This window comes from Chrysemys picta, chromosome 3 (assembly GCF_011386835.1).
Source record: "Chrysemys picta bellii isolate R12L10 chromosome 3, ASM1138683v2, whole genome shotgun sequence".
Taxonomy (NCBI): Eukaryota; Metazoa; Chordata; order Testudines; family Emydidae; genus Chrysemys; species Chrysemys picta.
The window spans coordinates 62,555,435-62,581,064 of record NC_088793.1 but is presented as its reverse complement, the minus strand read 5'-3'; the positions used below and the strand labels follow the sequence as shown (position 1 = coordinate 62,581,064).

At 42.1% G+C, this 25,630-nt stretch overlaps 1 protein-coding gene across 2 annotated transcripts in view; it reads right to left on the bottom strand.

Annotated features, from left to right (window-relative positions):
- MEI4 (meiotic double-stranded break formation protein 4) overlaps positions 1 to 21,802 on the bottom strand; it is a 141,863-nt gene extending 120,061 nt beyond the window's left edge. The window contains exons 1-2 of one of the 2 annotated variants that reach the window (XM_008178124.3): positions 21,611 to 21,802; positions 4,021 to 4,269 (exon numbers count right to left, since the gene is read on the bottom strand). In XM_008178124.3, the coding sequence (XP_008176346.1) occupies positions 4,021 to 4,269; positions 21,611 to 21,653 (292 nt within the window). In that variant the 5' untranslated portion in view covers positions 21,654 to 21,802. The remainder of the gene's footprint in view (positions 1 to 4,020; positions 4,270 to 21,610) is intronic. The other variant, XM_065588075.1, reaches the window with a different exon arrangement.
- Between the last annotated feature and the right edge of the window lie 3,828 nt (positions 21,803 to 25,630).

Genomic DNA, 25,630 nt, shown 5'->3' with positions numbered 1-25,630 from the left:
GGGATCTAGGGGTTATAGTTGACCACAAGCTAAATATGAGTCAACAGTGTGATGCTGTTGCAAAAAAAAGCAAACAGGATTTTGGGATGCATTAACAGGTGTGTTGTGAGCAAGACACAAGAAGTCATTCTTCCGCTCTACTCTGTGCTGGTTAGGCCTCAACTGGAGTATTGTGTCCAGTTCTGGGCACCACATTTCAAGAAAGATGTGGAGAAATTGGAGAGGGTCCAGAGAAGAGCAACAAGAATGATTAAAGGTCTTGAGAACATGACCTATGAAGGAAGGCTGAAAGAATTGGGTTTGTTTAGTTTGGAAAAGAGAAGACTGAGAGGGGACATGATAGCAGTTTTCAGGTATCTAAAAGGGTGTCATAAGGAGGAGGGAGAAAACTTGTTCACCTTAGCCTCTAAGGATAGAACAAGAAGCAATGGGCTTAAACTGCAGCAAGGGAGGTTTAGGTTGGACATTAGGAAAAAGTTCCTAACTGTCAGGGTGGTTAAACACCGGAATAAACTGCCTAGGGAGGTTGTGGAATCTCCATCTCTGGAGATATTTAAGAGTAGGTTAGATAAATGTCTATCAGGGATGGTATCTCCAGTAATTCATATCAATTGACTCTGATTAGTAAAATGAGCCAAATTAGAAGATGCGGGTGGGGGGAATATACCCCTTGATAACTTTTGCTAAGATACATGTTGGCTAACTGAATTACAGCCCTTCAAATGCATTAATCTAAAGCTGTATCAGCCAAGGCAACATCCTCTACCCTCTAATACTCCATTCACAAGATGTATGCTAGAACGATTGGAGCCAATCTGCAATTTTCTGTCCATTTTAAGATTAGCACTGCCTTTTGAGCTGGAATACCAGGTGCGAGCTTTTCAAATCTCTGCTACAGAGACTGACTCACTTTTTTGCCAAGAAGCAACATGATCCTTGATTTGATGAGCTCTTATTAATGATGGGTAAGGAAACCTGCCTCAGAGGATAGCTAACTGTATCCACTTTGTCTTTTGTGCTTCTCCAAACCAAAGAGAGACAGTCAGCTGACCTGAATGTTTTGTGTCCTTTTCCCTGGAAAACTGCCAGAATCCCGTCTTTGTCATATTTCAGGTTTGAGCAGAAGAAAGGGGAAAAAAATCTCTTGATTAATATGAAACCTGAATTCTTCCATGAAATGAAGCTTGGCACAGTTCTCAAAACGGTTAGGATAAAAGGTAACAAATGGAAAATTACAAGAGGCAGCTAGCTCATTTCTTGCCTGGCTCAGGTAATCACAACTAGGAGTGCCACTTTGAATTAAAGCAATTCTAAAGAAAGAGTGGCCATTGAACAGTGGTACAGTGTTTTGAATATTAGACTGAATTTCCAAGGTGAAACAATTTCATGTACTGTATGCAGGGCTTGATGGCTTTTAGAAACACTTTAACAAGGCATGAAACCCCCCAAAGAAGCCATCCATAGATACTCTGGTGGTAATAAGTGATGGAATTTGACTCTTCAGGTCAGGGGAGGGCAAACTCTTTTGGTCAGGGGAGGGCAGGATTCCCAGCCCCGTGGCACAGCCGGGCTAAAGCAGGCTCCCTGCCTGCCCTGGCCCTGCATGACTCCCAGAAGTGGCCAGCACCATGTCCCTAGAGCCCAGAGGAGGAGGGGGGACAGAGGGCTCATGCACTGCCCTGACCTGCAGGCACCACGCCCCGCAGCTCCCATTGACCAGGAACGGGGAACCGCAGCCAATGGGAGATTCGGGGAGCGGAGGGGTGGTACCCGAAGGCGAGGGCAGCATGCGGCGGAGCTGCCTGCCCCACGCGACCCCCAGGAATCCCTGCTGGACATGCTGAGCACTTCTGGGAGTGGCGCGGGACCAGGGCAGGCAGAGAGCCCACACTCCAAACCCCTCCTGCACCCCACACCCCGAACCCCTGCCTTGAGCCCCCTACCACACCTCTCCTGCATCCCACACCCCAAACCCCCGCCCTGAGCACCCTTCCGCACTCTGCACCCCAACCCACGCTCTGAACTCCCAACCCCCTGCCAAGCTCCATGCCACACCCTGTACCCCTCCTGCACCCCAACCCCCTGCCCTGAGCCCCCAGCCACACCCGCACCCCTCCTGCACCCCAAGTCCCTGCCCTGAGCGCCCTCCTGCACCCCAACCCCTTTCCCTGAGCCCCTTCCTGCATACCACACCCCTTCCCGCACCCTGCACTCCCTCCCGCACCGCAGCCCTACATTCATGGCCCTACATACAATTTTCCCACCAAGATGTGGCCCTTGGGCCAAAAAGTTTGCCCACCCCTGCTTTAGGTACTGTGACACAATTATTCTTTTCTGGCTGAACTGGAGAAAATTAGAAAATTCATAGGTAGCATATGAAAAGGGGAAATGCCCCCTATTTGCACAGAACAATGTAGGGAAACTCCAGACGCTTCTGTACTAGTCAGTGAGATTTGATAAAGTGTATTGATGTCCGAGTTGGACGTCTGGAGTTGGATGCCTGATCTGCAGAGATTAAAGGACTACTCTTCTACAACAGACACAAGTCCATGTAAGGACGAAACAAAGGCTAACTTGGCTACAGTCATCAGGGTGAGGTATGTGAACCACCTTCACTATGACTAAACTAGGGCTGAGAGACTCAATATCTCTTGATAGAGACTCCATTTCCCAGAACATATCTGCTCTTCTCTGCCTCAGGATTAATAGTGCCTCTCAAAGCAGAGCTTCACTCCTAGCCACTGGTTGATTGAGGAGGTAAGACGCCTCCGCGGACAAGATTGTAAAATACAAAGCTTGAAATGCAGAAGTTGCAGGTGAACTGATTTCATTTCCAGTCAGTTGACATGTTCTGCAGACCACACATCCCCAACTACAATATCCTTGGTAGCCAATACAGAGAAGCAGTCTATCCTGATAATGAGCCTCCCACATTCATATCTTTCAGCTCTTCAGAATACTAAATCAATCGCTGGCCATCTGTGACAAGAAGAGTTTGAGAGTTCCTCTTCTTGAAATACTGCTTAAAGTATGGTAGTGTGTATGGGATGGGGGTATGGAGAAAGGAGGCTGGGAATATACCAAGAAGGGAAGCAGAGATATGCAAAAAAGGGGACAAAGCCCAGAAACTGCCAGAGTGGAGACCCCAAAATAACACTGAATGCGGAAGAGAGATGAACAGTATAAAATTGCCTCCTCGCCTCCTCCCCATTTCAAAATTAGAGGAAAGAAACTCTTCCCAGAGACAAAAGTTAAACTAAAACACTGGTGTGAAAAAAAGCATGCCACTACATAAAACTTGACCACATTTTGTTTTTAAAACAGACTGTCCTGTGAGCCAAATCACAGACAGGTGCACAGAGATCTACCAGCATATTGCACTAAAGCCTGCAGCATCTTGCAACTCAGTCTTCCTCCCCACTAACCAGTCACAACTTCTGGTCTCAGAACTTATTAGACTTAAGATACAAATTAGAAAATGATTAAGATATTATCCTCCGTCATTTTTTTCACATAAATCAATATATTACATATTAGGCCCAAATGCTCTGTTTAATGTGGTTAGAGATAGAAAACTAAGTTCATAAGATAGAGCTCCAAATTTAAATATAGTACATTTAATGTTCCCATTCAATTAAAACTAGTAGGCTATGCTGTGAAAATTTAAAAAGTCTTGTCATGGTATCTTCTGAAATTATCCAATATGCAGCAACAACAGACTGAAGATTGACAGCCAAATCCTATGGTATTTTATTTTCTACTGTGAATAAAGTTGTTGTTTTTTTATTAACTCTGAGTAAATCTCAAAATGTTTACATTCATTCCTGTTATAACTGAAACTAGTGTCTCGCCACTGTACACTTTTTGGAAAAAAACAATAAAGATTCCTGCATTTAAGACAGGATATGTCTTACCTATGCATAAAAAAATACTATTGCTAAGCAAAAACATTCTGATATTTTGTCTTTCAAATGTTAGTGCAGTGTTAGATGTTATTCAAAAACAACTTCAGAGACTTACTATTTTCCAAGCAGAATCTTGGACAGATCTTGTTCAAAAGAAGCTCCTGACGTAATCTAAGGACTTCAGCTTCTAATGCTTCAACTTTTGATCTCCATTTAAAATCCTGTCCAGAAATAATTTTAGCAAGATGCTCTGTGTATTCTTTGCTGCTTTTTTCTGGAGGCTTTGAATGGATAATTGCCAATGCCAGTGCCAGCTTTGATATTTTCAAGTACCATGCTTGATGTTCTTTTCTGTCTTTTATTCCTATCATATAATGAAAAAGTCACAGTAAGTTTTTTTGTTTAGTGAGTATGTTATGTATCTCATTTACTGATGGCTATATTCCACAGTGAGGCTAATTATCTTTTTCTCGTGTGGCCTTAGATCAATCAACAGAAACACAAATCTAAACAATCACATATAGTATGAACATGAAACATGCAAAAGTAGCACGCAGGCAATGTCAATTTGGTAGTTTGAAAGTAATAGTGTGAATAGTATATATCTCAAACAGGCTTACCTTAGGAGGAAAAATGAATATTTTAATGCACATTTTATCCCAACACTAAGTTCTAACCTCATGGTTGCAGAATGTGTACAGGATCATACATACTTTATACTGTACATAATTTTGTAATGTGTTAAAAATAAAGGAATATTATAAACAGATCTTTATAAAATACCCCAGCTTGTCTTTTTGTACACTTGATATGTTTGGATCCAATGACAGTGACTCCATAATTTAGGCCCAGATACTGCAAGAGGAGCCATGCACAAAGGACCTCTTGCAGGATCTGTTTTAAATTGAACCCAAAAAGTTAGTTACAGCCTAATTTTTACATTCCTGCCCTCAACATCCTCAAAACACATCCTTTGAATCTGACATGTTTTGAGTTGTTCTAATTACTTATACAGCCCCATAGGTGCATATTGCTCTTTATGAACATCAAATAAGCCCCTACTACTAAGGGGCTTACAGTAATGATGCCAACAGGTGAAAAAGCTTTCTCCAAAAGCTTTTCTCCCTTGGCAAACTATGAGAACAGAGATACTATCGAAGACAAACTGGGTCTTCAAGGTAATGACAAAGAATAGTGATGCGATACAAGAGGAGGAAAGAGCCAATGAAGAATTTCAAGGTGAGGAATCTGGTCTTTGTGGAAAGCGATTTTGGCAGCAGTACTTTCAGTAGGCAGGAGGGAGGCAGAGGGTCAGAGAAAAGAAGGTTGCTCTAGTGAGGAGCCAAAATGACTAAGACACGGACAACGTTTTTGGTGGTGTGAGCAGAGTTAAGGAAGAAGGTTGGGAAAAAATTAACAGAAAGGACAAGCAGATGTGTGCCAATAAGTTAAATTAGAAATTCTTAAAAATCTCTTTTCATTCTGTACTTCACTGTAGCTTTTATTTTATTTATTACTGCCAGAATATTGAACAAGTGCTCTCTAACATTTGACACTAGTCTCCACAAAATTGATTCCAAAAACAGCAATGCAGGTAATTAATTTCTCCCCCTCCCCTTTTTGCAAATCGGGGGTATTGTCACAATTATTATTAAAATTCTCTGAAAATAAAAAAAAATTACTAATTTACTTCCTGTTTCCTTTCTGAACAATAACATTGCTTCAGAAGACTCAAACACTTGACCTAGATGGTAATATTGCAGCCTTCCATGCAGACAATTTTGAGTTGCACTAACCTCCCACACACAACACAAGTCATACTAGCTCAAATTTTCTTATTTTTAGGGCATTCTAAATTAGGGCTATCAAAGGATTAAAAATGTGATTAATTGCAGTTTGAATTGCACTGTTATATAATTTATTTAAATAGTTTTCTACATTTTCAAATATATTGATTTCAATTACAACACAGAATACAAAGTGTACAGTGCTCACTTTATCTCGTTGTTTATTACAAATATTTTCACTATGAAAAAGAGAAACAAAAGAAATAGTATTTTTCAGTTCACCTCATACAAGTACTGTAGTGCAATCTCTATTGTGAGAATGCACTTACAAATGTAGAATTATTATTTTTTACATAACTGCAGTCAAAAATAAAACAATGTAAAACTTTACAGCCTACAAGTCCACTCAGTCCTATTTCTTGTTCAGCCAATTGCTAAAACAAACAAGTCTGTTTACATTTATGGGAGATAATACTGCCCGCTTCTCATTTACAGTGTCACCTGAAAGTGAGAACAGTCATTCACATGGCACTTTTGTAGCTGGCATTGCAAAGGTATTTACATGCTTCAGCCACCATTCCAGAGGACGTGCTTCCATGCTGATGATGTGTTCTGCTCAATAATGAAGCTTCTACACCAGCCGTCCCCAAATTTTTGAGGGTTATGCCCCCCCTTACCCGTGTCCACACTCCCCCATCCCCTTCCCCTCCCTTTCCCCAGATCCAGGACGTGGCTCTGGGGACGCGGGGGGGGGAAGGGGCATGGACAGAGGTAAGGGGGCAGAGGCTGGGGCCACAGCTGGAGGTAGGTCTGGGGCCGGGAACGGGGCTGCAGCCAGGGCCGAGACTGGGGCAGGAGCAGAGCTGCAGCCAGGCCTGCGGCGGGGGCCACCAGCCAGGCCTGTGGCCAGGTGCAGCTTCGCTCCCAGTCTTGCCCCTAGCCAGGAGCGGAGCCACGCCAAGGCTGGGGACGGGGCCAGGTGGAGGGCCAGGAGCTGGGGACACAGCTGCGGGTGGGAGGCACAGAGGGACTGGGAGGTGCTCTCCCCCCACTCAGGTCAGGGATGACCAATGCCCCTCCGTGCCCCCCCAGATGTTCCTCCACACCCCCCAAGAGGGGTGCACATTGGGGACCTTTGTTCTACACAGATATAACTGGGAACCCAACAGCCTTTGCAGCTACAGGTGCCTAAATGAGTGTCCTCAACTGTTCTGGATGAATCAGCTGCCAGAGATAAGTTTGAGGCGAGGTGTTAGGGAAGCTGTCTTTAATCTCTTCATAACAATGGTTTGAATGGAATACCATTAGCAAGACCTCACCACATCAACTGGATTTTTTTTTCAGGGAACTTCTGCATTGGATCATGGCAAGATTTTCATTTTTTTTTTTATAGAAATAAACATGACCTCTCCAAGGGCAACCAAATCTAAACTTTGCAGTGAATAAAAATAGATTTTTCTCTTTTTTTTTAATTTTTTTTTTTACTTTTTTAAAATTTAAATTAAAATACAAGTTTATTTTTTTAAATATGTCAACTTAAAATTGAATTTTAAATAGGTAATCTATGTTACGGTCTAAACTTATTATAGTCTGTTAAAATCATTTAAATTAAATACAAAAAATAATATTAAGCAGTACACGTGTGCTACCAAGTTTAAAAGTCAAACCCCTCAATTAGTGGAAGTCACTGGCAAAACACTTGGAACCAGAGTTTGTTGAAGTGCTAAACCAGCTTTTGACAGCAGCAGCCTCTTCTGCAGGGGCAGAGGAGTTTCTTCATTTCAGTTTGATTCCGTGACTAGTTCATTCAAAGTTAAGAAATCATTTGGAAGTAGAAAAAGTAGAGCAGCTTGTTTCCTCTTCTAATCTATGATTAAAAACTAGGGGTGAGGGGATGAGATCTGCTAGTTCTAAAATTTTGAAAGACAGTGACCAGAAATCATCAGTTCAATTCACTAACTACAGACACTTCAAAAAATATCAGGGTTGGAAGGAACCTCAGGAGGTAATCTAGTCCAACCCCATGCTCAAAGCAGGACCCCAACTAAATCATTTCAGCCAGGGCTTTGTCCAGCCGGGCCTTAAAACTTCTTAGGAAGGAGATTCCACCACCTCCCTAGGTAACCCATTCCAGTACTTCATCATCCTCCTAGTGAAAAAGTTTTTCCTAATATCCAACCTAAACCTCCCCACTGCAACTTGAGACCATTACTCCTTGTTCTGTCATCTGCTACCACTGAGAACAGTCTAGATCCATCCTCTTTGGAACCCCCTTTCAGGTAGTTGAAAGCAGCTATCAAATCCCCCCTCATTCTTCTCTTCTCTTCTGCAGACTAAATAATCCCAGTTCCCTCAGCCTCTCCTCATAAATCATGTGCTCCAGCCCCCTAATCATTTTTGTTGCCCTCCACTGGACTCTTTCCAATTTTTCCATATCCTTCTTGTAGTGTGGGACCCAAAACTGGACACAGTACTCCAGATGAGGCCTCACCATTGCCTAATAGAAGGGAATGATCACGTCCCTTGATCTGCTGGCAATGCTCCTACTTATACAGCCCAAAATGCCGTTAGCCTTCTTGGCAACAAGGGCACACTGTTGTCTCATATCCAGTTTCTCATCCACTGTAATCCCCAGGTCCTTTTTCTGCAGAACTTCTGCCTAGGCACTCAGTCCCTAGTCTGTAACAGTGCATGGGATTCTTCCATCCTAATTGCAGGACTCTGAATTTGTCCTTGTTGAACCTCATCAGATTTCTTTCGGCCCAATCCTTTATTAAACAAACTTCCTATGTTTAATAACAGTTAGTTTCAAATGCAAAAAATGTTTTGATAAACATTTTTATAAATCCAGCATATTTAACATAGTTTTATTTAATTTTTTTAAAATGTTGGTTTTGTACATTTTAATTGAATTTTCATCCAAATGAAATGACACAAAACACAAGTAAAAAATTAATCATCATCCTGTAAAATGAGAAATTCATAATTCACCATTTCTAACATAACACAAAATGTAAAAATCAAGAGAGTTAATGTAAGTTAAGCTATATATTTATTTAAATAAATAATGTATCACCCTGGTTAGCAAAAGAAGATTCAAATTTAGTATAGAGACTATATTTAGTTGCAAATCAACAAATTTTAATGGTTACCAACCATTGAGAAGCAACCACTCTTTAGGAAAGTAACTAAAATGTACAAATACAAAACATGATTAATTTTGATTATTTAAATCAAGGTTTCTTGCTTGCTGATTTAAATCTATGACTTAAATAATTAAGTGCTACCAAATGGCAATAGCACCCATAATGTACTTTGGGTAACAATACATACTTCACCAAGTGCGGGTCCTGAAAAGGAATTCAGACAAAGCAAGGGATTAGACAGGCAATTCCTTCATTTTCAACCTCAGTTCAGATATTCCAGTCAGTTTTAACACCAAGCAAGGATATAAAAGAGCTTGATCCTGAGAGGTATCGAGTACTCAGGCCTCCATATAGCAAAGGAACTTGAGCATATGCTTAACTTTAAACACCTTAGTAGTCTCGCTGAAGTTGGTGCAATTTATGCATAGTCTTAAAGTCCTTTACTCGATTGGGATAAATTCAAAGCCAAGATCATGTACAGGTCCCCAAAAAGTTTATATATTTTGTAAGTTGCATTGAAGAGCCTTAATTTTACCATACATTTTAGATGACAACATTGTAATTTAACAATGTAGAAACACAAACAAATGCACACTGAATTCATTTAAATGAGTTAATTTAATCATTGTGAAAAATGGATGATGTTATATGAGAAGGTATGTTATCCAATTTATCATCTACTTGTTTAGGGCAATTTTACTGCACATTAAGGATTCAAATAAATATGCTTATCAATCATTTCTGGAAGACTTGACAGGTCTGCCAAATGAAAACCAACTTTGTACAACCATTATATGCTGGAATTATATTTTCAGAACAATATAATGAATTTGCTTCTTTTAACTCCAAACGGTTAAAAACAGGGAAGAGACTACAGTATGTTTGAGAATAAGTCTGTAAAACTTGTTTTTTTCGTTTTGTTCTAATACACCTCTACCCCGATATAACACGACCCGATAGAACACGAATTCGGATATAACGCGGTAAAGCAGTGCTCCAGGAGGGCGGAGCTGCGCACTCCAGCAGATCAAAGCAAGTTCGATATAACGCGGTTTCACCTATAATGCAGTAAGATTTTTTGGCTCCCAAGGACAGCGTTATATTGGGGTAGAGGTGTACTTTCTTTTGTTTTTGTACTGGAGTTTAACTGTTATGTACCGTGAAACCTCTCTTCCATGGCTAAAGAGACTAGTAAGAAACTGGTCTTTAGGAGTTGAATAGTTCAATGGAAAATGCATGGTATACTTAGAATTATTCTCCTAAAACATGGTTCCAATTTGAGATGTAATTTTTGCATAACTTATTTACCAGTCTGCTTCCTGCAAGTTTTCAGATATATCTGACAATGTCAGTGGCAAAAATAAAGTTTAATAAGTTTTACTACTGTCAGTTCTACAAAATTAAACACAGTTCTGGGATAGCAAACTGGATTCTTTCCTGATTCATACATCAACAGAAGTTTTCTTGTTCCAATTACAGGGCCATGTGTGCAACTCCACTGCTTTCAAAATTATGACCTAAATTACACCTGTGTAACCCCACTGAAACAATAGAGCTGCACAGGTATAACAGATGGCAACAATTACAATTGCAAAATCTTCTACTGTGATCCTGAAAACTGCTCTGCATGGATCTCCATAGGACTCTAGAAGTCAATGGGGACCAACATAGTGATCTGTCTGTGCAGAGCACCTTGCAGGGCAAGGATCTTTATTACTAGGGTGACTGCTTTAAACTATTCATGTGCAGAGAGAGTCTGAGCAATTTTTTCTTTATGCTATACTGCATAAAGAGGCTGATGTTCTCTAGAGCTAATTATTGGAAAACTTACACTTCCTTGAGCCTGACACGGATGTGAGCTTACTGTCTCAGCCTCGGTGACTTGTGACTATCCCTAATTTAGTGGACTTAATTTAGCAATAATTTAGCAATATTTATGGTTCAGCGATTCAGAAAACGTTAAGCATGCCACCCTTATTGCCCTTGACATGTGGGAAGAAAAACAAGGAAAGTGGTTTAATTGGGCCGCAACTTCATTAACTGAACTCATCTGGGAACTATCCTACAGTAACTCACACAGTGCAGGTCATGATTCCTTCCTTAACAGTTTCCACCAGGTGGAAGGCTGCCATTAATCTCCTACTTCTCTGCAGCTGGTTCATAGCCTGCTGCTGTGAGTCCTCTGCCCATGCTCTGAATGAGGGTTAAGGGGCTGGAAAAAGGGGGTTGTCTCCTTGCTGTAGCTCCACTTCCATTCCCTGGCTTCTTTAGGAGATGCCTTCCCCTAAGTCCCATTCCAATTCCAGTTTATCAGGGAATTGGACCCTCTGTAGAATGAATACCTGTGCTAGAGATGCCATCCATCAGAGTAGCTGGGCTGCCTCCTTCCGCAGAGGAATTCCCAGATAGTTAACAAAAATATATCCACTCCTCGGTTGGTAAGGTGAACCCATATTTCCTGAATAACACAGGTATCAAATATATTTTTGTTGTGTAATTACCGATCCTCGCTGTTCATGTACCATCTGGCCTTGTTAACCTGTGGAGGCTTGATGGTTCCCCATCCTACCCTCTGCTGCTGCATTTCAGACTGGGGCGGAAAGGTCCCTGATCTGCCCTAAATTTTTGTTTCTCCTAATGACTGGGGCCACTTCTATACTAGAAAGTTGTACCTGTAGCACTTGTGCTTGCAAACTGTGGTTGACATAGCTATTTTGCTAGAGTTCATTTCAACTTTACTGGTGCATTGCACTCTCTGAGTGACAGGTTGTATCAGCAAAAGATGGGTGGCACTGTGGGTAAGCATCCAAGTACACTGCACCACCGTCTGGTTTGCTAATTTCAGGGAAATTTTTGCAGTGTATCAGTTCTCTCAGGGAATCATGCAAATTTGGGGACAAGTTCCTGCATTTCCCTTTGTCCCATCTCTCAGTCTTTTTCTCATGCTTAAAAAGAAAATTCCCACATTCTTTGTTACATCCCATAATATGATCTTCCGCAATCTGGCTGCCATCTCACTGTCAAAAGCATGGATGATGAACTGGTGAGTGGAGTTCTGTCCATTTTAGAGACACGGTGCCTGAGTTGTCATCTTCTTTGTGGAAGTCGAGCTACCAGCACAGCAGCTAGTCATGCAGCAATGGATAGGAGAAAACCGAGGAAGAATGGATGATGAAGACAGTAAGTGAAAGTGACTAAGTGCAGCTGTACACAGTGGAGCAGTGCTTCTGGTCCTGGGAAACAAGTTTCAAGTGGTGAGATCAGATCACAATGCAAATCTGTGAGGACCAGCAGTGGCTACAGAACTTTTGGATGCAGAAGGCCACAATCTTGGAGTTGTGTGCTGAGTTTGCCTCAGGCCACCGGTACAGGGATACCAAAACGAGAACTACTTTGACAGTGGAGAAGTGGGTGGCGACTGTGCTGTGGAAGATTACAACACCACTACTATTGGTTGTAGGCAATCCATTCCATGTTGGAGCAGAGGATTGCCTACAACCTCAGAGCAGACGTCTAGATATGCAAGCCCATTAAAACTGTCGTGCTGCACTGGGTTATGACTTTGGGCAATGTGCAGGTAATAGGAGATGGGTATGATGCAATGGGCTTCTCTAACTGTGTTGGTGGCGGCATTGCTTCTGAGAACATAAAGAGAAAAGGGGGACTTTTCCACAGTTGTGCAAGCTTTGGTGCATCACTGAGGATATCTCACTAACATTAACATTGGGTAGCCAGGGAAGATGTATGAAATGTGCATCTTTTGGAGTACAGGACTTTTCAAAAAGCTACTAGCAGGGACATTGGCACTGCAACCCCTCCAATGTGGGGACCCAGCCTTCCCTTTTCTTTGCATCATAAAGCCATACACGGGGACAGGAGCAAGGAAAGATTTAACCTGAGCGGTGCAGTATGACCATGGAGTATATGTTTAGCAGATTAAAGGGCCACTGGAGATGGTTTAGCACTAGGCTGGATCTCCATGAGCCAAATGTTCCCGTTGTTATTGCTGCATGTTATATTTTATATAATATTTGCGAGGCCAAGTGGGAAGTGTTACAGAAGGGTAGAGGGAGGAATTGGAAAGACTGATAATTTTGAGAAGTCTGGCACAAGGGCAGTTATCAAAGCCTGTTGAAGCACATTACAGCTGAGGGAGGTATTACAAGCTCACCTAGACCATGTGGTTTTTTGTGTTTTGTATTACTTTGAGAATAAACAGACATGTCCAGATTATGAATGATTATAAACGTTTATGAATCTGATGAGGGACTATTGATTTGGAGGGTTACATCTCTATTGTTAGAGGTGTAGCTGCCCTATAGCACTCCATCTTAGCAGAGTGTGGTTTTGGAGGTGCTCCCCACCTCAATTTTCCTTCAATGGGCTTTTCAGTCTCAGGGATTCATATGGCTCAGCCCTCTGGCTGGATCCCACTCACAGTTCAGTCCCCTTCCAGGGTAACAGAAGTCCAAACTATCAAAAGTTCTCCTCCTCACTTGTGCTTCTCTTCAGCTTGCCCTCTGCGCTCAGTTCTCAGCTCCTTCTGGGTTACCTTTCTGTCTTTCCTGCTCTGGGAGAGAGCTCTGACTCCACTGATTCTTCTTGACTCTGCTTTAGGGCCTGTTCATAGTAACTCAACTTACTGGCTGTGGTTCCTCTACCAAACTGAGTTCTCTGGCATTTTATGAGGCCCAGGTGTTTATCAGGCTATTATCTGACCCCAGTTAGTCCTCCTCTGCTTAGCCTTGGAGGCAGCAAATTATGGCACATATGGGCTTATTGAACAGGGCTGACTAGCCCCGGGCCTCCTGGCTCTTGAAGTGCCAGGCCACCCTATTCTAAAGACAAAATAAATCCTGGTTTTCACAGAATTATTGAAAAGTAGTAAGCAGACTATTAAAGATTAAAAAACAAAATGCAACGTGCATTTTGCTTTGAGATGCATCTCAGGTCAGTGTAGGTGCAAGTCGTAGCAATTCTCCTTTTTTCCCCCTACTGGGGTTGAGTGGAGGAGATACTGTTGCAGGGAATGCTCGTGCCTTGAGTGGAGGGATGGATGGCTTAGGCCTCATGAAGAGGATATTGTCTAGGCAGTGTAATGGCTGCTGTGGTGTAGGCCTTCAGAGGCTTTTCTCAATAATACTTTGGAGCATCTGAGTTTGCTGTCTGAGGATGATGTCTTTCTGCATTTCCTGATACACACCTTGGTCCTTCTGCCTTTCCTTCAGCATGTGTTCCCTCTATTCCCAGTGATGATCCTGGTGGGTATATTGCTTATGAGGGTGCCAAAGGCCCAGAGAAGGTAGGTTCTTGAGATGGCTTGAGGTCACTGGGGACATGTGCTACTGGCCTCTTTACAGCAATGGTGCCACTGGAGCTGGTTGTAGAGTTGTGGAGAAACAAGGCCCCTAATCCACTCAGTGTGGTTGTAATTGCTGGCATCTAAGGCTAAAGCAAAATCCATCAACAAGGTACAAAACCCTCTAATTTCCTAAACTGGTCTCCTCAGTTTAACATTCATGCATTTTACAAAAACAATAAAGATGAGATCATGTACAAAGATGTTCACATTTTCTTTTTATCATATCCACGTCTAAACATCACCAAAGTATACTTGAATAGTTTAAAGCAGTTTCATTTTAAAATCACCAAACTTGGCAAAATATACCTTAATATAAAATGCATGCTTTGGTAAGGTTGGGAAATTTTTGGTAAGCATGGGAATTTGGGGAAATACCTCCAGGTTCCCTGACAGAGTCCAGTGTCCCTACCCCTATTATCCAGGGGCTCAGTAGACAGGAGCTGGAATAATGCAAAAAAAGGGCTGTCCCTGGACCTTGCTAACAGTATTCAACGTGTGGGTGTACCAGAGATTTCAATAGTGGCATTATGAAATTTTCTGACTTATTATCTATCCTTTTCCTAATGGTTCCTAAGATTGTCAGCTTTTTTTTTTTGGCTGCCACTGCACATTGAGCAGATGTTTTCAAAGAATTATCCAGGATCCCATTTAAAAAAGATCTTGGAGTTTGCAGATAAGTTAGACCCCATCATTTTGTATGTACAGTTGGGATTATTTTTCCAATGTGCACTACTTCACATTTGTCAAATTTCATCTGCCATTTTGTTACCCAATCACCCAGTTTAGTGAGATCCCTTTGTAACACTTGGCAGTCAGCTTTGCACTTAACTATCTTGAGTAATTTTGTATCATCTGCAAACTTTGCCACCCTACTGTTTACCACCTTTTCCAGAAAATTTATGAATATGTTGAACAGTACTGGTCCCAGTACAGATCCTAACCATTTATTCCTACTCTTTGTTTCCTATCTTTTAACCATTTACTGCTCCATAAGAGCATCTTTCCTCTTATACCACGACCGTTTAAGAGTTTTGCTTAAGAGCCATTAGTAAAGAACTTTGTCAAAGGCTTTCTGAGAGGTCAAGTACATTATATCCACTGAATTACCCTTGCCTACACACTTGACAACACCCTCAAAAAATGCTAATAAATTGATGAAGCATGATTTCCCTTTACAAAAGCTATGCTGACTCTACCCCAACATATCATGTTCATCTATGTGTTTGACTGTTATTTAGTACAGTTTCAATCAATTTGCCTGGTATTGAAGTTAGGCTTACCATCCTGTAACTGCCAGAGTCGTCTCTATAGCCTTTTTAAAAAAATTGGTGTTACGTTAGCTACCCTCCAAGTCATATGTTACAGAGGCTGATTTAAGTGATAGGTTACATACCACAGTTTGTAGAATTGCCTCTCCGGGATAGCTCAGTGGTTTGAGCATTGGCCTGCTAAACCCAGGGTTGTGAGTTCAAACCTAGGGATCTGGGGCAAAATCAGTACTTGGTCCTGCTAGTGAAGGCAGGGGGCTGGACTCGATGACCTTTCAAGGTCCCTTCCAGTTCTAGGAGATAGGATATCTCCATTAATTTAATTTAATGTATGGGTTCAAAGACTAGCTGCTCCAAGCAGTCACTGATAGTATCTACAAATTTTATCTCTGCATCCAGTCCTGAGGTGACATGTATTCAGTCAATATGGGGATAGCTGAAATCCCCCATTAATATTGGGTTTTCTGTTTTTGTGGCTGTCTGTTTTATGACACTAAGTAACATTTAAATAAACTTGGTTTAATTGGTGCACCCAGCATGATGCTAGTGTTTTATTTATGTAAAAAATAAATAATAATAATGGGACAGCTGCATAATCAGGATGGACTCAAATCCACCTTATGTTCCAATTAAGCAGCTTCTAGAGTATAAAAGTGAATTTATACTTGACTATGCCCTTTTTCAATAACACTTAGCAAATATATCCACAATGTATATCTGTAAGAGAAACTAAATCAGTTTTACTAACTTGAGCCCAAAATGAAAACTCCAACATACTCATCTTTTTCTATGGTGAGCATGTTCAGTTATTTTGCAAACTATAAAAATTAAAATATTAGGTCAGATCTTGATCAAAAGGTGAGTTGGATTGATATCTTCAAACACTTCAACTCGAAAGTTATTTCAGGTTTTAAAAATAAGCCATTTAAGTTACCCATGTTTTTCTACTTTCACCAGCTACAATTTTCAAAAGTGCCTGAGACCCTGGCTCCTCACCAGATCTCAGAGCCCAGGCTCCATCCTGAACCAAAACCTCTACACAGCTATTTTTAGCCCCATAGCATGAGTGCAACTCAGGCCTGGTCTACACTAGAACTTTACTTTGATATAGCTACGTCTTTCAGGGGTGTGAAAAATCGACACCCAAGAGACACAGCTATACCAACCTAATCCCTGGTAAAAGCCAGCACTAGGTCAATGGAAGAATTCTTCCATCAATTTAGCTACCACCTCTAATGGAGATTGATTGCTCAGGCTCAGGGGAGAAGCCCTCCGGTTGGTATAGGTAGAGTTTACACTGAAGCGCTGCAGCTTCGCTGCTGCAGTGTTTTAAGTGTAGACAAGCCCTCAGTTGACCTGGGCTCTGAGATTCACTGCCATGGGGTTTTTCTTGCTGTGTAGACATACCTTAAGTGACATAAGAACCCAAATTCTACATTCAAAAGAGAGGAAGGCCACTGACTTTCAATAAGACTTAGGTGGCAACATGGCAACTCCTATAGAAAATGAGACTTGGGCTTCAAAATAACACTCTTTTGACCATTTTAACCTACACCTTGAATAACTAAAAAAACAAATCCATAAATTAATATTATATACACACACTTTTTTTTTTTAAAGAACCCCTCTGTTAAAAAGAAAGTCAAGGTTACAAAATCAAGCATTTAGAAGTTACCAAAGAAACAGAATTAAAGATGCATGGGCCACCTTAGTTTGCCCCGCTTACACAAAGGGCATGCATTTGGACTGAAAGGTTATATGAGAAAATTTTAGTTCAAGGTGATATTTTTCCCATCAGAAAGTTTATAAACCCCTATTTTAAGATGTTTTCTCATCCATAAAACTAATGTTGCTACTACAACTCTATGATACATCTTGAATTAACTCCAGTTTGGACAGGTTTGGCTTAGCGCTTTTTGATCAGATTTAGCTGACAGGTTTCTTAGCTATCATATCTCTGGCGTATTGTGTTTAGTGACATGCCCACTAGAGAAACATCATACAAATTTTACATATAAGGATATGTAGTCACTCAAGACTTCAAGTCCCTCAATAACTGAAAAGACTTTAAATGTGTTGAGGCAAGGGAGACTGTGTGCACTACTGGAGCCTTACAGAGATAAAAGGATTCTTTTTTTCAGTTTTATTCCCATTAGAATAGGCCAAATATCAAAATCCTAGTGTAAGCTTGAGATTTCTGATCAATTTTAAATTATGTATATATTCTCCCTACAAGCTGTTCTTCCTTTTGTGATCCTTTTATCTCCCATGACAAGCTCTTTGCTGTGTCATTTAGAATGATATCTACTGAATCTGGCATGCACTATTACCACAGATTTCCCCTGCCCCACCTGTACATACACACACAGGGTACGTCTTCACTACCCGGCATATCGGCAGGTAGCAATCGATTTATTCGGGATCAATATATCGCATCTCGTTAAGACGTTATATCAATCCCCGACCGCGCTCACCATCGACTCCGGAACTCCACCAGAGCAAGCGGCGGTAGCGCAGTCAACGGGGGAGCCGCGGCCGTCGATCCCGCGCCATCTGGACCCCAGGTAATTCAATCCAAGATACTTCGACTTCAGCTACGCTATTCGCGTAGCTGAAGTTGCATATCTTGGATCGATTTCCCCCCCCCCCCTCCAGTGTAGACCAACCCACACACACAGAGTTACACAGGGACGTTGTCCCATAAAGTTCACTCTTCAGAAACTAAAGAATGACTTAGTGGTGCAGGTTTCTAATCTATCCTGTCTACATCCCTCTAGAATTTCTCTCTCTAAACGCATAACAGCAATTTTATTTTAGTTTTTTTTAAACCTGAAATGGCCTAAAACCCCTTCTGTTTGGAGACGTGAAATTACATTTCTTATCATAGCTTTGTAAGACAGTTCATATAACACAGGCCCTATATCATGTGCCTAGTTTCATGCTTGCTGCTAATCTTCCTTTGGATAAACTATAACTCCACCGTAATAAAATATAAGACTGTAACAGACATTACTGATTCTAGGATTAACTTCAAACATGATTTTTTAGTTCATTTTACAATTAACTTTGCAAATGTATCTGGACTGACAAAAATTAAGAGTGAAAGGTTTCTGTTGATAGATAAAGAAGAAGTGAGCAGAAGTCAAGATCTAAGGAAAGGGGGAGAACACATAAACATGGAGAAAGTCAGTACTGGAAAAGGTAAAACAGAAGAGAATAAAATACAAACAGAAAGTGCCACTATGGAATTTAAATGATGAAAAAAGAAAGACTACGTTTATAAAGGCCATTTGGGACTGTGGGAAATTACCGGTATATCCTCCTTTCTGTTTGAACAGTGCCATATTAGAAGGAGAATGTGGTGGTACATACCAAGCTCCACATGCTTAAGAAAATACTCCACTTACAGCAGATCTTTATGATTCCTCCTTAAACTCTTTCTTTGCTTTGATCAGCCGTCAGGATTATTCACATAAGTAAAGGATACACTCCTGCAACTGATAATCACTGTGCATTTCTCCTTCTCCAATATCAAATCAATACACTGACCAAAACCCCATTAACCTCTTCCTTACCTATCATGCTCACTATGTCACCTCCCTATTTGAATCCCTCCATTGATTCCCCATCTTCCAGCAAATCATGTTCAAGTTTCTCATCTTCACCTTCAAACCTTTGACAGTCTGCTTCCTTTCTTACCTGATTTTGTGTCTTTTCTGATTGTCCCCACCCTTCTGCCCCATCAATTATGCCAGCCTTTGGCCCTTCGACCTCTGTTTCGAAGAGACAGTTCCACACTGAATGCCCTCCCTGAACTGGTCTGCAAGGCAGGCCCTTAACCTCTTCTCCTTCAACCCCTCCCTACTATGATCACTTCCACCATAACACCTACAAGAAATCAGCTGGAGCTGCAATTGGGGATAACTGTCTCTTCCTTTTTAATAATAAAAACATTGATAGTATGTTGTCTCTGATCTTCCCCATCCACCCCTTCACTTGTTTTCTTCAGTTGTGAGCTCTTTGGGGGAGTGACGTGCCTCACTATACGTCTGGAGAGTGCCTAGCATGTTGTGGACACAACAGTAATAGAAATAAATAAAACAGTAAATATGCCAAATATTAGTTTGTCTTTCTGTCTTAACAGCAAATGTGTCAAACTGTTGCCCAGATTTATTTCCTGAAATACAAGCAATGCCTGTTTGAATATTTTAAAAAGTGTCTCTTCACTTTCCATTCTCACTCCCATGAGATAATTTTCCATGTGCCTTGATCTTCACCTTAATCTTAAGAAACAATTAGTGTTCTTCCCCTTGCCAGACCTGCCTATAATAAATAGTGAGAGTCAAACCCACCCAGTGTCAATATACTGATTTATCTTTAACATAAATGTTAATCGGACTTGTGATGTAACACAGATTGTTTGACTATATTAAAATAGAATTATTTAGTGCATTTAGTCTCTGTTACTCCTTTTACTATCAAAGACTGTCTCATTTCTAGAAAAACTGCTGCAGTTTAAGACCAAAAAATGTAAATAAAAATTCCAACCCAATTGTTTTGTACTTATCTAATTTATAACAAACGTCTTGGCTTACATTTTTACACAAGAACAGGAAGATATTATCTCCTATGTATAGAACACACATGCCAATTTTCAGTTCAGAAACTTTGTTTTAATGAAGTTACAAGGAACAGAACTTTGTTGCATTCTCATTTTAAACTTTAAATAAGCTGGTGGACACTACCATTATTTATGCATTATTATATTAGCAGCTGTAGAGATAATTATGCAAGTGAACACCGACAAGCTTATAAAAGTTTAAATTTTAACAAGAATCTTATGAGATGTCGCAGTAATTACAAGTCTATCAGATTAATGCCTGTTAATGAGTTTTCAATTAGAAGCAGTTTGTCGGAATTTAAGGCCATAATTCTCTACTCTGTTACACCCATTTTATATATATCAGTAACTCGACGAAATGTAAAACGGGACTGCTTGGAGATGAGGGAGTATCTGTAGAAGAGGTCGGAAGAGAGAGAAAAAGGTTGCTGGGAATCTGTACAGTGCCTAGAATCAGTCCAGAAAATGGCAACGGCAAACTATGCATAACCCGAAGGTGTGCTGGAGATATTCTTGGAAATATGTATGTTGTGACAGATGGAATAGTGATGTCTTGAGATCAGATGCAAATTGCTCAGGTTTAACTCTGGTGCAAGGGGATGGAGAATGAGGCCTGGGCTGCAGATTTACCTATAGCATGCAAACAGGCCAAGAATACACAACTTTTTTTAGAAACCAGAACTAAAAATGTCTGAATGTCTATGATCTATAATGCTTTGCACTGCCATAAGACCTTTCATTCACGAATTTCATTTACAGAGATTAATTAGGCCTCTAAACATCCTTGTGTGGTATTTAAGGAATGTATTCGCCTAGACCCTAAATAGAGCAATTACGGGGATCAAAGGAGGCATTTAAGAACAGCCCATAGCAAGAGGTCAGTACACATGGCGATGAATGCTGTACCCAATTGATGGAGCCCTGCGTGGATACAAAATTTGTATCTACACCCGCTCAGCAAAAAAGGTCCCCCCCCAAAAAGCAGATAGAGCCCTGCAACTCTGCAGCTATCAATTGCAACGGCAAGGAGAATTTCTACAAGCAGAAGGCCCATCTGCAGACAGGATACCGGCCCTAAACTTATGAAAATATGTCACGGGTTCTTTACTGATACTGACCATAGCTGGGACCTCTGTTGTATCCCCTCTGCAAGAGGGGCGGCCTCCATGAGCCCAGCACTGCCAGCACCAAAGGGGCAGACCCACCCCGGCCATGCGCGCAGCTCGCCAACCCTGACAGAGCCGCGCCGGCTGACAGCAGGCGGGAGCCCGCACTGGGCAGCGCTCAGCCACGCCCGGGGCCAGGCAGCCGGGCTAGCAGGAGGGAGCGCACGGGCCCTGCGCCTGGTGTGCAAGGCCTGCACGTCGCCCGCGGCCCGCCCGACATCAGCCCCGGCCCCGCCCCTGAGGGCGGCAATCGGGTGCAGCCCGCCGGCCCCTCCGCGTCCTCGGGGCCAGGCCACCCCGCATCGGGGGCACCGCGCCCGCATCGGGGCCAGCCAGCTCCCCCCTCGACACCCACCTGCAGAGGAGCCCGGGACGCCCTCGCTGCCCGCCGGCTCCATCGAAGGCCTCGAGGCTAGGAGCCGCCGCCCTCACGCTCCCCCGCCTCGCTCCCCCTGCAGGGCACGCGGCCCCCTGCAGGGCCCCGCCGGGCCGGCACCCGAAAGCAGCCCCCACGCGGGAGGGGGACAGCCTCCCTAGGGAATCGGCAACGCTCCCCACACACAAAAAAACCCTCATCCAACAAACCTGCAGCACCTTCCCCACGCACCTGCTCTGCTACTGCCCTGGCCAGGAGTCAGTTCTGGTAGGGGCCTGCCCGCCTGCCACACCACTCACTATCCCCGATGGCCAGTGCCCGGGACTCTTTTCCAGACCCTCCCTTACCTCTTACAATTTCATATAGGCTAACTCAACCTCTTTGGGTGGGCCAGACCTGTTTCTGAAGGGGAATAGTTACCAGATTTCCACTCATCTAGTTTATCTCACTGGAGTCAAGGTACCTATTTGTCACCTGAAATGGCCCCGCTTATAATAGTTTGTGCTGACACAGATATTATAATGGGCATCTAACACCAGAGTACCCCACTTCCCCAAGTGATGAGGTGCTTAAACTTGAGCTACTCCCTTATCAGTCTGTCTCTATCCAGCTGTTGTCCCTTCTTTTATACTTAGATTGAAAGCTCTTTGGAACAGGCACTATCATTTTGTTCTGTTTCTACAGTGCCTAGCACAATGGGGTCCTGGTCCAGTAGTACAAATAAACAATATTGAAGGGTATGGACTCACTGCTGCTAGAGTTTGGAGGATACAGACACAGGAGTTATTTGTTTGGGAGAGGAAGAACCTCTCACACGTTAGGTATGGGCCCACACTCCTCTGTTAAAAGGGAAATATATTTTTCATATTATTCAACTTTGTTTCTTTCTTCAACTGATTGTGAGGTACCAAGGGAACTTCTAAAAAGAATTTTTCACTTAAATAATTTTTCAGTCACTTGTGTTTGGATAACTCAAAAACAGCTTTGTTTCTAAAACTTCAAAATAACATTTATGTAGCTCTGCATAAGAAATGCAGCAAAGAGTCCTGTGGTACCTTATAGACTAACAGATGTATTGGAGCATGAGCTTTCGTGGGTGAATAGCCACTTTGTCAGATGCATGTAGTGGAAATTTCCAGAGGCAGGTATAAATATGCAAGCAAGAGTGAGTCAGGCTAGAGATAACGAGGTTCGTTCAATCAGGGAGGATGAGGCCCTCTTCTAGCAGTTGAGGTGTGAACACCAAGGGAGGAGAAACTGCTTTTGTAGTTGGCTAGCCATTCACAGTCTTTGTTTAATTACTTCAATTACTGACTTCAATTCAGATATGACAATTTACACCAGCTGAGAGTCTGCCCCACTATTTATAAGGGTAAAGCAACAAAGTTTATGTAAGACACTTCACTTTTTCAGAGTATCAATGGTAAGGACTAAACTGGATCAAATGTTCATTCCACAGAAACAGGACTATAAAGCATGCAACTATATATGTGAGGTAAAGAATGTAAAAAATAGCCCCAAAGTGAGAACAGTTCTCTGTAACTACTATAAACGAGGTGTAAAATCTTTCTTTCACCAGATGTGAATGTGTAACATGGATCTTTTATATCATGGGTTAACTATTTTATAGATACTATTTCTTCCTTTCTGATTCTGAAACTTTTGTATGACTTTCATAGATTATTCAAAAATTTTGTATGACTTTCGTAGATTATAAGAGCAATGACAACTACTTTTATATATCCTTTATTTATTTTTATTTTTTTGCCAGAAGTCAGTTGTTTTGTATGGAGAGAATAAAATAATCCCCAAAAGTGTTTTGATAGCCTTTGATTAGTGGTGAAATGCAAATACCATATCGTCCCATCCATTTTTAAGCAAAAGTCCCACAGAAGTCTGCCTGTCATCCTGACCACTTGCTGATATGTTTTATGCTTTTCTTTCACCCTTACTAGCGTCTTCCAGATTGTAAACTTTTAAGGCAAGGACCCTCTTTCTAGTATTAGTACAGTACGTAACACAATGGGGCCTTTTAGAATTACCAAATATAAACAATAGTGATTTTATTAGCATAATAAGGATACAGAAGGTGCCAAAATGTAAATAAAGTGTGATTTAGATATCTGCCCAGGACAGAGTTTCACAATAACCAGGTGCAAGCTGTTACATGCTATGAGGATATTTTATTTGTTTCTTTCACTTCTCCCAAAATTAAGCTTACTTTCCCTGCCTTGCTGCTGAATGGGAGATTTTTTATTTTTTTGGGGCATCAGAAGTTATAGTAGTATATTTCTTTCCTGTTCAGTTTTAGAATTGCATGTTAAGATGGGTTAATACTTAGTTCTGTCTTGAGGTCAGGGAACTGGACTAAAGACCTCTCCAGGTCCCTTCCAGTCCTACACTTCTATGATTCTATGTTATAATCCTTATACTGTCTACTGGTGAATAACTATATCTTCTGTGTAAAAGACAACTTATGTAGAGAATATCATTTCTGATAAAAGTTATCCTAGCTTCTTACTCCAGTTAGGGACATAGTGGTTGAATGTCTTTAAGCTGGTATGGTTTTATCACAGTTCTTAAAGCAAAGCACACATTTATCCAACAGAACTCCACTGGCCATCACATACAGTCCCCAGCTAAAACCTCTCCAACGCATCATCATTGATCTACAACCCATCCTGGACAATGATCCCTCACTTTCACAGGCCTTGGGTGGCAGGCCAGTCCTCGCCAACAGACAACCTGCCAACCTGAAGCATATTCTCACCAGTAACTACACACTGCACCATAGTAACTCTAACTCTGGAACCAATTCATGCAACAAACCTCGATGCCAACTCTGCCCAAATATCTACACCAGCGACACCATCACAGTTTACCAGATCAGCCACACCATCACCGGTTCATTCACCTGCACGTCCACCAATGTAATATACGCCATCATATGCCAGCAATGCCTTTCTGCTATGTACATCGGCCAAACTGGACAGTCCCTACGTAAAAGGATAAATGGACACAAGTCAGATATCAGGAATGGCAATATACAAAAACCTGTAGGAGAACACTTCAATATCCCTGGACACACAATAGCAGATTTAAAGGTAGCCATCCTGCAGCAAAAAAACGTCAGGACCAGACTTCAAAGAGAAACGGCCAAGCACAGTTCAGCGGCAAATTTGACACCATCAGCTCAGTGGTGCTCAAACTTTTCCAGCTGAGGGCTGATCCTATTATTTCAAAAAGGTCAAGGAGTCACAATCTATGCTTTAACTTTTCCCCTAGGCTCAGGAAGAGCCAGTCAAGCTCTTATCCTGCTCTTCTTGGGGCTCCCACAGCCCACCAGAGAGACAGGCAATAGAGCAATCAAAACTTCCCTCTCCTCCCTCCCAGAAGCTGACCAGCTGAGCAGATGCAGCAGCGAAGGGAGAGCAGCTGCTTACAGCATTCTCAGATCACACCATTGTGGCTCATGAGATTGCAGGAGAAGTGGTGGCACTACCTCAATACAAATAATAATGAAAAAAATAATACCACCTCCTCCACTTATTGATGGGGCTGATTCAAACATATCAGTTAAAAATCACATGGTATGGCTCAGGAAACATTTCCTAATCCTAACCAAATACAAGTTTTCTTTCTAATACAGTTCTCCTTGAAGACCACTGTTTAGAGCAGTGGTCCCCAAATTATGGGGAGCGTCCCTCTAGGGGGGCATGGACCAACGTTTGAGGGAGCATGGCAGGACCTGGGCCAACCCCCAGATGGGGAGGAAGGGAGTGCCACCCAGGCCCCCTCTGCCCCCAGCTCTGCTCCAGACCCACTCCCAGCCATGGCTCTACTCCAAGCCCCAGCCCTGCCCCCAGCTTTGTCCCCTGACTGTGGCAGAGCCATGGCTTCTGGCCACGGCCCCAGCCTTGGCCCCTGGCCAAAGCTCCACTCCTACCCTCAGCTCGGTCCCCAGCCATGGCCCCCAGCCAAACCCCCCCCCCCGGCTGC